The following is a 13,311-nucleotide window of genomic DNA, read 5'->3' on the forward strand; positions in this document are numbered from 1 at the left end:
AACTGCTGAATGGATGATTCTTCCCAGTCTCCTGAGGTTCCCGGCATCATAGATGTTGGTCTTCAGCCAATTCGTTTCATTCCAAGTGATAATCAAGAAAGAGCTGAGTGCACTATATAGCAAAGGCTCTGAGCTCTGACAACATCTCTTCCATGTCACACATCTTCCTGACTTGGAAATATACTGCCATTCCTTCATTCTCACTGGTTTGAAATTCTGGCATTCTCTCCCTAATACCAGAAAGGAAGATAGTTGTGATTGTTGAGGACCAATCACCTCAGTCCAAGGATATTGTTGCAGGGATTCCTTGGGGCAGTATTTTAGGCCCAATCATCACAGTACAGACTGCACTGGTTTAAGATGGCGGCTCACCACCATTTTCTCAATGGTAATTAAGGATTGGCAATAAATGCTGGTCTTGCCAGAGATACCCATGTTAGGTGAAGGCGACGGACTGTTTTAAAAAAAATTCTTTCATGGGGTGTGTGTGTCACTGGCGATGGCAACATTTGTTTCTCATCCTTAATTGCCCTTGAGAAGGTGGTTGTGAGCTGCCTTCTTGAACCACTGCAGCCTATCTGGTGAAGATACACCTGCAGTGGTGTTGGGAAGCAATCCCTATGTTGTGACTTACCATGCTTACTCTCTAAGAAGGAGCGTGCAAGGCATCCAGATGTTCACGACTTATGAAAGTGAGGTAAAATTATGGATATTCATCAGAGCAAGTTTATGAACCTATTTCGGACCATATGTCAGAGATATGAGTGTGGGTACAACCATTTTTCAGACCAGCTTTTGTTTGGGTTTCCCTAACCATAGAGGATTTGAGGAGTACTCTGACACTAATGAACACAGAGGGCAGTTGTGCTTGCTCACAAGTTCTCTTCAAATTACAACAGTATTTTCAAATGACTATCTGAAGTAAGCACAAATTAGATTGTAAACTGGCCCAATGACTTCATGGTTACAGTGGAACCATCATCAGCACCACTGTCTGAGAAAATGGTTATGATCAACAGATGTCAAAGCCGAAAGGTTGTAAAGTGCCCAATTGAAGGATGAGGGACCATTCCTCAAGCTTCAGTTGGAGCAGAGCAGGAAGTTAAGGTCAGAATGAGATGCAGATGCGATCACATTGTCAACAGTGAATATAGTACAATAAACTGGAAGCAGTATAGGTAAATTGCTGTTTCTTCAGGAAAGAAAGTTTGGAGCTTTGATGGTAAGCATTGAAGTGAAAAGGTACTGCATCTCCTGCATTTGTAGGGAAATAGTATGCGAGTGTTGGGGTGATAGAATGGACCAGGATGTTGTGAGGAAATAGTCCCTTCAGAATGCTGAAAGCGGAGTGGAGGGGAAGATGTAAAAAATAAAAACAAAAAACTGCAGATGCTGGAAATTCAAAACAAAAACAGAATTACCTGGAAAAATTCAGCAGGTCTGGCAGCATCGGCGGAGAAGAACAAACTTGACATTTCGAGTCCTCATGACCCTTCAACAGAACTGTTCTGTTTCTACAGGAAGTAGCGGATAGCTATGGGAGTTGGTGAGCTTATAGTAGATTTTGGTAGATGACCTGTCCCTAGAAAGGAAAAAAGAAGCTGGAGAAGGGTAGTCGGAGATGAGCTCTGAAGACAAGACAGAAAGGGAAATTAGGAAAATGGATGAGTTTTTTTGGGGAAAAGCATACAGGATCCTGGACTTGATAAGTAGATGCATAGAGTAAAAAAATGGGGGCCCTCCTCCTTGCAGCAGAGAAGGTTGAGAGGAATTTTGATGGAGGTGGTCAAAATAATGAGAGGTCCAGACAGAGCAGATGGAGAGAAACTGTATTCCTTGGCAGAAGGGTCGAGAACCAGAGGGCACTGATTTAAAGTGATTGGCAAAAGAATCAAAGGTGACGTGAGATAAAGCCTTTTTTTACACAGGGAGTACTTACAATCTCGAATGCACTACCTTGAGAGGAAGTGAAGGACATTCAATCATGGCTTTCAAAAGGGAATTAGATAAGTACCATAGGGAAAAGAATTGCAGTGCTAAAGGGTGAGGAACTGGAACTAGCTGGATTGCTTCTGCAGATAGCCACTCTATGATTCAATGGCATGATGCATCTGCAGGAAATTTTGCTTTGAGAGGGCAGGTGGTCATAGTGGCGCAAGCTGTCAATTACCCCTGCAGAGATAGCAACCAGAAGAGTCAGGCATAAAGACCTGCTGAGTTTTTCCAGGTATTTCTGTTTTTGTTTTGGATAACTCTAACCTTTTTGTTACAAAAGTATTTCATTTGCTTAGTAAACTTTTAAGTGCAAGCTGTTCCAAATAACACACATTACCTGGAAAAATTAATCTGTACTTAGGCAAATTCATACAGGGACTCCAAAAGACCTCAACTAGATCCAGACAAGTATATTCTAATTACAGAGCGGACATTGAGGTAATGTTAAACCCTCTTTAGAAATTTGAACAAGTATTCACAATAGTGAAATTTTAATGAACATTAGAAACTGTTGAAATATTTTACTTTAGCAGAATTTGCAGCTTCAGGAAATTATACATTTAGATAAATTAACCTCTTTGAATTAAAAAATACTCACAAGCTGCATTACTTTTCAAAACCAGGTAGTCATTGAACCAATGGGACATGAAATTGACAATTGCAATCTTCCAACCAGGCAGCTTTCCCTATTCTGACAATAGAGAGGAAGGGAGGATGGATAGAAGAAACAGGAATTAAATATCCCCTACTCCCTTGAAACACCCTGTTTGCCCTCAATACCTAGACATTATGTTGGAATCTGGTTGAGGAGAGCTGGATGACTCTGACTCTCCTAGAAGATGGGATCAAGGTTGTATCCCTTCAAGATTGTATGTATATATCTCTCTTTCCATTGACCCCTTGTTTGGCAGTTCAATTCAGACAACTTATACAATAAAGCCAGAAGCTACATTCTTTAGCTCTTTCAGAAGTTGTTCCCTCATTCTTCCTTCTACCTCCTCATCCCTCTCCTCCACTGCCTTCTGGTATGTTGAATGAGCTGTGGGAAGAATAAACAGCATTGGAATGGCTGTTTTTGCCATTGTTGAGTTGCTCCATGATGAGGATGAAGGGATGAGGGGGAGGTGGAGGAGGAGGAGGCTAGCTTCATGTCCTGGAGCATTGAGAGAGCAAGTGCCACGTGCTCAATGACTCTGAAATCTCCCATCACCCCAACCTTGTTCGTCACCACAGCCACTGTGTTATGGCAGCACAGCACCTCCACTGCCTTCTCCTCAGGGTGGGTCTGTCAGAGAGTGGAGATTTGGGTCTCCCAAATAGGTGTTGTGTGCCGTCTTGCCCTGCAAAGAGAAAAGTAGAGAACAATTAGACATGCAATAATTGTTAAATGTAGGGGACAATTGAAGGTGCTACTGGTTTGTATCTTGCCAGCAGTTCTTGCAACAAATTCACTCATCAACTAGTTCTGCCTCAGAGACTTGTGTGCGGTGCCCTTGAGAGTGAGGAAGAAAAGAAGTGCATAGTGAGACTCTTGTCTGCCTGCTCTGGTCAAATAATTGAGTTTCTTGCACCACTTCACCACAATTCTGCAAGCTATGGATTTGGCACTTAGTGTCTCAGCCACCTTTGTCCATGACTGCCTTTCAACTGTATGTCGGGGGTGGGATGACGGGGAACTGTGGAGTCTGTCCTGCCCTCCCTCCTTTTCATCCTGGAGCACCTGCAGATTGCCCATTGAGCAGTTGAAAGCCCTCTTCCTGGCAGCCTCCTCCTACGAGTCACTCACCTGTGAGAAGGAAAAGACAATGGTGACTGTCTACGGAGCAATTTAAATTAATTAATTAAAAATCTTAAGACAGAGAGCTATGTGCTAATTAACTTACACTCCCCAACCTCAACCTCTCAGAAAAAATAATCACTGTCTCGTGATGCTAAAGGTGTCTTTGGCACCTTTATGCGTTTGCAATTTTCTCTGTTGGTTAGGTACATGATATTATTGCTAAGGGGTGTTCGAGTTTACCTCAATATTTTTACTCAGCTCTGGGTGTAAAGTTAGCCTTGAGACGATTAAGCAATAATCAGATGCCAACTTTGATCAATTATCAGGGATTAGTCAATTACAGTATCACAAACCATACCGAATGTGCCATTAAATATTGGGAGATGGATTTCTTACTAGCCCATATGAAGAAGTGTGATCTCTGCCGTTGTAGTGTCACTTATTGCAATCATAAAAAATTCTCACTTTTATAGTCCTCCACCCTAACACATTAAGGTACCAATGGCCATGTAACCAGTTTAGCACTTTAAACTGAATTATACCTGTTCTCCTTTTGGGTCTGTGCTCACGAGTTTTTCAGAAAATTTGAACATGACTTGGCATCGGTAGAGTAGACATGGAAAACCTAGAGGACAAGTTTCAAAACTTTTATTTAAGCAAAGTATATTAATAAACTTTATTACTAGTTGTTTGGTAGTACAGAACTGAGCGTTGCTGAAAAGAGAGACATGCTAGCAGAGCTTTTCATCTTGCACTCATCAGGATAGCTCGCAAGAGTTTTCCAACAGTATTGGGGGAACAACAATTTATACTGTGTGAGAAGAGAGTGCTAGTAGGTTGGCAAGTGGACTTTGATTGGCGGAGTCATTGCCATGGAGTATTTGGCATGGACCAGTTAACTGCCCAGTTTTGTTCAAATTCAAACTGAGCAGGTCAACTCTGATTGGTCAAAGCATTGCCTTGGGGAATGAACCAGGAAATGATTGTTCCTTGTTTTTGTTTAGTTGAAAGAGGTGCAATATGTGAACACATTCCTTTTGTCTGCAAAGGACAGAACCTGTGTGTGAATATATATGTAGCTTCTAGCATGCATAAGTGAGCCGCACTGCGAGCCCAACTGACAATCCTAAATTGGTTTTCAGTATAATTCTTTGCACAATACGGATTGTTTAGCAGTATTGTCCAATCACAGAATCACTTCTAATGTTGGACTCTGTTTTGTGTTTTGCAAGCACAGACTGGTTAGGGGATGGTCATTACTTTGTCTGTTGTGACCAACTGAAGGGACGTGCTGTTGATATGATCCACCAATCAATGGGACATTTGGCCTCTATACCTGGCATTACACCACTGAAATTCATTCACCACCTTGCTCATTTGTGTGATAGGCAGAACACCTTTTTGGCTTGCTGGCAGCATCCTGTTAGTGGAGAATACCACTTGTGTTGCTACTGCATAGTAAAGTGTGAAACAGCTAGTATCACCTGTTGCTCAAATTTTTGAGACACCTTGCCCTTCCAGGGCAATCCAAGGTAGACTGAGCACTTTTCAGGACTGAAAGTGGCGGGCTTATGCCCATTCATGAGTTTGTGCAATTGTAGAGTGAGTGATGATCTAATCAGGGTAGCTGTTATCCCGCAAGATGGCTTTGATGCACCCTATTTCGGCAGCAAGCTTGCATGGAGACCAAATAGTTCAGGCCCTATTTACAATGTTGCTAATAAGGCCAATCATATAGCGCATGGAACTGTAGGAATCCCAACATGCTTATTGACCAGTGACGGTAGGCTTGCGGTAGACCGTGGTAGAGAACCCACTGGCAGATTTCTCAATTAGCATGTTGAGGAAAGGGAGCTTGTTTGACTGCTACATTTCAAATGTGAATTTGAGTGCAGGATGAAGCCCATTAAGGTGTGAGAGGAAGTTCTTACATGCAGCTGCGGATTCAAGTATGGGAAAGTATCATCCATGTATTGGAAATTTTCAAGGAGTAGGAAGTTGTCTCATTCCATCGAAGATGCGTTTCTCATGGAACCGATGAAGATGTTTGCGAGAGATAGACCTAGAGAATGTTCCATGGCAACACTATCTATTTGGGCATACATGGTGTCATTAAAACTGAACTCAACTGCATAAGTTGTTGACAAAGGAACATGCCTACACATTTTGCCTTTTTCAACTAAACAAAAGCTTGCCTGGTCATTATCTGATTATCTGGTCATTGCTACTTGTGAGATCTTGCTGTGTGAACATTGGGTGCTGTGTTTCCTACATTAGAAAAGTGACTCTGCTTCATTGACTGTGTCATGCTTTGGAAGATCCTGAGGTTGTGAAAGGTTGCTCTAATCAGTAGCATAAGCCTGTAGCTGTATAGCCGCTTTCAGTGTTCCTCTCTTCTAAAATTCTGTATTTAATAACCCAAATTTTGATTGGAGTTGTATTTTGGCGTATCTAGAGAGGCCAAACTAACGACAGTGACATTGGTATGTGTCACACAAAGCAGTAACAATGTCACCCTGTTGATGAAACAGTACAGCATCTGCTTCAGAAGGTTCTGTTTTGTGTAAACAGGGTGGTCCAAGCTTTTTTTCATCTCTGGGGACAGAATAGGAGTCTCGAAGGGACATTCATAAATCTTGAATCCATATTCTCATTAGTTTACATATCTGCTAAGTTTTTGATGCGATCAGACGTTGGTATTCTGATTTAGGATTTAGTCACCAAAGTGGTAACCAGGAGCAGCTTTTCCAAACCTTCAGGTTCACAAAGCTCATTGGTGTGAGAAATATAAGCCCAGATAGAAACAAATTGCCCAGGTCCTGAGTTTTCAATTGCCAGGGCCCCTGTAGCAAATTTTGGGCAGCTTAGTGTAAAGCTTTCAACTTCTAAGGTAGAGTAGCATTCATTTTTTTAATGTCAGTGCACTTGTTTCACAGGTGAACGACCTTACAAGTGCCCGCAGTGTCCTTACTCAAGTTCTCAGAAAACTCATCTGACCAGACACATGCGTACACATTCAGGTTAGTACAATTAGTGGTGAGTGAGCCATGATTTGTTGTAATTTCAGATCAATTAATGAATGCATTAAATTCTATTTTTACGAAAGGAGCTGTCATTCCAGAGATCATGGGTTTAAAACAAAAACAGAATTACCTGGAAAAACTTAGCAGGTCTGGCAGCATCGGCGGAGAAGAAAAGAGTTGACGTTTCGAGTCCTCATGAGCCTTCGACAGAATTTGAGTTCGAGTCCAAGAAAGAGTTGAAATATAAGCTGGTTTAAGGTGTGTGTGTGTGTGTGTGTGTGTGTGTGTGTGTGTGTGTGTGTGGACAAACAAGCAGTGATAGAAGCAAATCATCAAAAGATGTCACAAACAACAGAACAAAAGAACACATAGGTGTTAAATTGGTTGATATTATCTAAACGAATGTGCTAATTAAGAATGGATGGTAGGGCATTCAAGGTATAGCTCTAGTGGGGGTGGGGAGAGCATAAAAGATTTAAAAATAATGGAAATAGGTGGGAAAAGAAAAATCTATATAATTTATTGGAAAAAAAACAAAAGGAAGGGGGAAACAGAAAGGGGGTGGGGATGGAGGAGGGAGCTCAAGACCTAAAGTTGTTGAATTCAATATTCAGTCCGGAAGGCTGTAAAGTGCCTAGTCGGAAGATGAGGTGCTGTTCCTCCAGTTTGCGTTGGGCTTCACTGGAACAATGCAGCAAGCCAAGGACAGGCATGTGGGCAAGAGAGCAGGGTGGAGTCTTAAAATGGCAAGCGACAGGGAGGTTTGGGTCATTCTTGTGGACAGACCGCAGGTGTTCTGCAAAGCGGTCGCCCAGTTTACGTTTGGTCTCTCCAATGTAGAGGAGACCACATTGGGAGCAATGAATGCAGTAGACTAAGTTGGGGGAAATGCAAGTGAAATGCTGCTTCACTTGAAAGGAGTGTTTGGGCCCTTGGATGGTGAGGAGAGAGGAAGTGAAGGGGCAGGTGTTACATCTATTGCGTGGGCATGGGGTGGTGCCATAGGAGGGGGTTGAAGAGTAGGGGGTGATGGAGGAGTGGACCAGGGTGCCCCGGAGGGAGCGATCCCTACGGAATGCCGATAGGGGGGGTGAAGGGAAGATGTGTTTGGTGGTGGCATCATGCTGGAGTCGGCGGAAATGGCGGAGAATGATCCTTTGAATGCGGAGGCTGGTGGGGTGATAAGTGAGGACAAGGGGGACCCTATCATGTTTCTGGGAGGGAGGAGAAGGTGTGAGGGTGGATGCGCGGGAGATGGGCCGGACACGGTTGAGGGCCCTGTCAACGACCGTGGGTGGAAAACGTCGGTTAAGGAAGAAGGAGGACATGTCAGAGGAACTGTTTTTGAATGTAGCATCATCGGAACAGATGCGACGTCCGGCCCATCTCCCGCGCATCCGCCCTCACGCCTTCTCCTCCCTCCCAGAAGCATGATAGGGCCCCCCTTGTCCTCACTTATCACCCCACCAGCCTCCGCATTCAAAGGATCATCCTCCGCCATTTCCGCCAACTCCAGCATGATGCCACCACCAAACACATCTTCCCTTTACCCCCCCCCATTGGCATTCCGTAGGGATCGCTCCCTCCGGGACACCCTGGTCCACTCCTCCATCACCCCCTACTCCTCAACCCCCTCCTATGGCACCACCCCATGCCCATGCAAAAGATGCAACACCTGCCCCTTCACTTCCTCTCTCCTCACCGTCCAAGGGCCCAAACACTCCTTTCAAGTGAAGCAGCATTTCATTTGCATTTCCCCCAACTTAGTCTACTGCATTTGTTGCTCCCAATGTGGTCTCCTCTACATTGGAGAGACCAAATGTAAACTGGGCGACCGCTTTGCAGAACACCTGTGGTCTGTCCGCAAGAATGACCCAAACCTCCCTGTCGCTTGCCATTTTAAGACTCCACCCTGCTCTCTTGCCCACATGTCTGTCCTTGGCTTGTTGCATTGTTCCAGTGAAGCCCAACGCAAACTGGAGGAACAACACCTCATCTTCCGACTAGGCACTTTACAGCCTTCCAGACTGAATATTGAATTCAACAACTTTAGGTCGTGAGCTCCCTCCTCCATCCCCACCCCCTTTCTGTTTCCCCCTTCCTTTTGTTTTTTTCCAATAAATTATAAAGATTTTTCTTTTCCCACCTATTTCCATTATTTTTAAATCTTTTTAAATCTTTTATGCTCTCCCCACCCCCACTAGAGCTATACCTTGAGTGCCCTACCATCCATTCTTAATTAGCACATTCGTTTAGATAATATCACCAATTTAACACCTATGTGTTCTTTTGTTCTGTTGTTTGTGACATCTTTTGATGATCTGCTTCTATCACTGCTTGTTTTTCCCTACAACCACACCAACCCCCTCCACTTCTCTCTCTCTCTCTCTCTCTTTCCCCTCCCCCACCCCCCCGCCCCACACACACCTTAAACCAGCTTATATTTCAACTCTTTCTTGGACTCGAACTCAAGTTCTGTCGAAGGGTCATGAGGACTCGAAACGTCAACTCTTTTCTTCTCCGCTGATGCTGCCAGACCTGCTGATTTTTTCCAGGTAATTCTGTTTTTGTTTTGAATTTCCAGCATCCGCAGTTTTTTTGTTTTTATATCATGGGTTTAAATACTGCCATGGCAGTTTTAGAATTTTACTTTTTAAGAAAAAAGCTTAATAAAAATGCTGGTATTGGTAAAAACGACTAAGTTGTTTAATGGCATAAAAGTGTAACTGGTTCACTCATGCCCTTTCGAGAAGGAAACCTGACATCCTTGCCTGGCGTAGCCCATTTGTCACTCCTGTGCTACGTTAATGTGGTTGACTCTTAACTGCCCTTTGAAGTGGCCGAGAAAGCCACTCAGTTGCATCAAAGCCAGCAGTTTACAAAGATCATCACCATCTTGGGCTAGGGATGGGCAATAAATGCCAGCTATTCCAGTAATACATCCTAAGAGATTTTTTTTTAAGAAAGATATTTTACTCAGTGTCAAAGATTGAATCCTCAGTTGTGAGTTCAAAGCAATTTTCAAGATTTCATTTTTTGACCTACCCTCATAAATGTCACTCCTGAGAGCACTCTTTCTGTGGTAAGTACCTTTACTAGATGTAACCCTAGAAAGCAAGCATTTTGACCTTAGAAGGCGTCACAGGCGAGCCCTGTCCTGTCATGCTCTGATACCCATATGTATATGAATTCTGATGCAGTTAGTGATTGGGAGCATGAGCTCTAGCTGATTTTTTTACCCTCCCTAACTGAGTGATGCTGAGGCCAGTTGTCGTTCCCCCAGATGGGAACAGCTGACATATCCCAAAATGAATGCTGGACCTTTTGATTTTTATGGCTTCAGCTACATTGTGCAGTGCTTTTAAACAGTAGACTTTCTTGACCATTTTAAAATATAATTAGCTGCCATTTATGTTTTAAAATATAGTTTGCTGTCATTTAGGTTACTTATAATGTAATTAAACAAATGGAGCAGTTCAGGCAATCCATAACATTTAAAATTGATTTTGTTCAGAAACTAACCTACATTATTTTTAAAAAACCTTATCTTAAAAGAAATCAAAGTAAGCAGAGCAAAATGGTTGCAGCATTCAATGATCTCTCATATGTTTCAGTGCATTCATTTGAATTTTCTTTTGGTATGTTTTTAAGGACGCAAATCCTTTTTCAAATATTTTCTCAGCAACAGCCTACCTTTAGAATGCATCACTGAGCTGCTTATTCCTTTCAGTTATATAATGAAAACAGGAAATGCCAATTTTTTCTCTCTCTCAAAAATTTGAACAGTTGCAGCTGGCTGCATTGTTCCACAGTAAATGTTGTTAGCACAGCTTGTGTTGAAGGTGTAATATTTCTGCCCTTTATTGCAGTCGTCAAGTTGAACACATTTCAGACTTAATTTTTTTAGTTTTGTCCTGTGTTTCAAAAAGTACCATTTTGCATATGAATTATCAACATATTTGTCAGTTCAGCTGGATAAACCATTGAGCAACCAAATGTCCAAGTGTTAATCCCTGTCTGAGAGAGTTAACTGATGTTGGCTTGGCTGGTGTTAGGGGTGCTATAATTCCCTGGTGGCTCTGAAGGGGAACGTCAGCCAGTAACCACTTCCTGATTACTCTTGTGCAGTTCCCACTGGAAGTGTTCAGGGGGACAGGATCAAGGATGCTTTCCCACACTTGGTTGAATTCCGTGCTGATATCTGCACACAAACTGGCAACTTGAAAAAGCCACAGGAAATGTAGCTGGCAATGGTGAAACTTAACAGGTCAGTACCTTCAAGTGATGACATTGGCAGAAAAGCAGGGAAACAAGTTGCAAGTTTACGCATTGTAAAATGCTCATTCCTCCTCATTCAACATCAACTCCCTTCTGTTTCCAATATTATTAGCAGCCATTTTCACTAAGTTCATCACAGGGAATGATTTCTTAGTGTTCTCTTCAATGCTCGTTTCAAACTAACTTGAATTTCTCAAAAGGAAAATTCAATTTTTGGGGAACTTTAGAGGTTAGCAACACTGAATTATTGGCCTACAGTGTCTGTCCTAATTTATGCCTTACAAATTTCTTGGTCCAGACCTAGAAAGGTTCTATTGCCTTCAACTTCTTCAACAATGAAGAATTTAGCACTTCAAGGCACAGCTTGTGCCCACCAATACATACACTGGCATGATAAATGCAATGATACTGGGTCCAGTCAACATACCCTCTGGCTATAGAGAGGTTCCTAATTGCATTGCCTTACCATGAAAGGAGAAAGCAGTCAGAAACCAAAGTTTTAAATTGAAGTGAGAAAGGGATGAGACTGTGAAAGCATGAGAAATAAATTAACCATAGTAAACTGGGCCTAACTATTAATAGGTAAATCTGCAGATAAATAGTAGAAAGTAATCAAAGAAGGTTTTGGTATGATACGGAATCACTATGAAGCCTCAAAAGGCAAACGGCCCACTTGTGACCAAGTCAACAAATGAGGTAAGCAACAATATCAAAATAAAGAAAATCTTACACAAATGTTAGAAATAGTGGAACCTTACAGACAGGGAAAGCTATACAAACCAACAGAGAAAAATAAAGAAATAAGAGGTGGAAAAAGGAACTTGCATGGGATGTCAAAGTTAGCAGCAAAAGTTTTTATAAATTGAAATAAATGGAAATGCAAATTGGAAGAGATGTAAAACAGGCTGCTTATATGCTATCACCAATCTTACAATATTGCACAAAGGGAGAGATAAAGTAGAATGTGGACCCGTTAAAGACAGATATGATTTAAGCAACATTTTCTTGATGTTACGGACTTGGGATGTTAAGATTAACTAGCAGAGGCAACTGTTACCTACGAGTGATGCTGCCTTTGCTCAAAAGGACAGGATGCTCATTTACAGGGAGCCCCTAAACAGCTTTGAGCTGCAAGTGATGTTAATTAACTCTTTCATTTTTTAAAGATAACATTGCAGCACATAGGTGATATCAAACTGAAATGAGCTGCATGATCAACTACATCTCTTAGTTGGATAAAGACTGTCAGAATGCTCCTCCTTTCATTTTATTTGAATTCTCCCATGATTCAAAAGAATAATTGCCATGCATTCGAGAAGGAAATCTGCTGTCCTTTCTTGGTCTGGCCTATATGTGACTTCAGATCCATAGTACTGTAGTTTATTCTTAACTGACATCTGAAATGACTTAGCAGGCCATTCAGTGGCCCTGACTAAAGGGCAGTTAGGAATGGTCAAAAAGTTATGGCCTTGCTAGCGACACCCACATAGCAACAAAAATAAAATGCCTAAGCTATTGACACCTGTGCCTTGCTAATGTGTAGAATGGTACAGCAAATGTTCTGAACTGAGACGGAGCTGATTGAATCAATTCACCCTTCACCATAAACAGTTTAGTTCATGTCTGGTATATGGATCTTATGGTAATTGTTCAGGCTAACTGGTTACTTGGAAAAGCTGAAGCACTTGACACTGAATAAAATTGCCTCTAGTGTTTTGGAAATAAAAATGTATTTACACTTTCCAACAATTTGCCCTAATGCCTTGGTCATCCACAAGTTGTGAACAACAGGAGACTCTACAACAATATTCTTGGTCATTCCCAATTGGATGAAGTAAAATTAGTTCTTGGGCCTTTGGGAAATAATTATTGTGTTCATCGAAGTATCTGTTTGGATCACATATGAACAGAATTGGTCCCTGATAAAGCATCAGATATTGCATAAAGCATCTCAGCACCTTCATTTAACAAGTATACAGTTATGAATATTCTAGCATCTAAATAAACTTGCAAACTTAACACTTACGGTGCTAAGTAGAAATATTGCTTCATTGAAGAGACAGTGGCGTAGTAGTATTGTTAGAGATCTAGGATAATGCTTAGGAGACCTGGGTTCGAATCCCACCACAGCAGAAGGTGGAATTTGAATTCAATTAAAAGTCTGGTGATGACCATGACTATATATTCTTCCTTTCAGATAATAATCCAATACCCTCTTGAATGCCTCGATTGAAC

General features: G+C 42.0%; 1 protein-coding gene across 3 annotated transcripts in view; it reads left to right on the forward strand.

Annotated features, from left to right (window-relative positions):
- The window catches only part of rest (RE1-silencing transcription factor), a 49,648-nt gene that overhangs the window by 21,495 nt on the left and 14,842 nt on the right, over positions 1–13,311 (forward strand). For all 3 annotated transcript variants that reach the window (XM_041185911.1, XM_041185913.1, XM_041185912.1), the window contains exon 3: positions 6,712–6,795. In XM_041185911.1, coding sequence (XP_041041845.1) covers positions 6,712–6,795 — 84 coding nt within the window. The remainder of the gene's footprint in view (positions 1–6,711; positions 6,796–13,311) is intronic.

Source organism: Carcharodon carcharias, chromosome 4, assembly GCF_017639515.1.
Source record: "Carcharodon carcharias isolate sCarCar2 chromosome 4, sCarCar2.pri, whole genome shotgun sequence".
In the NCBI taxonomy this organism is placed as follows: domain Eukaryota; kingdom Metazoa; phylum Chordata; class Chondrichthyes; order Lamniformes; family Lamnidae; genus Carcharodon; species Carcharodon carcharias.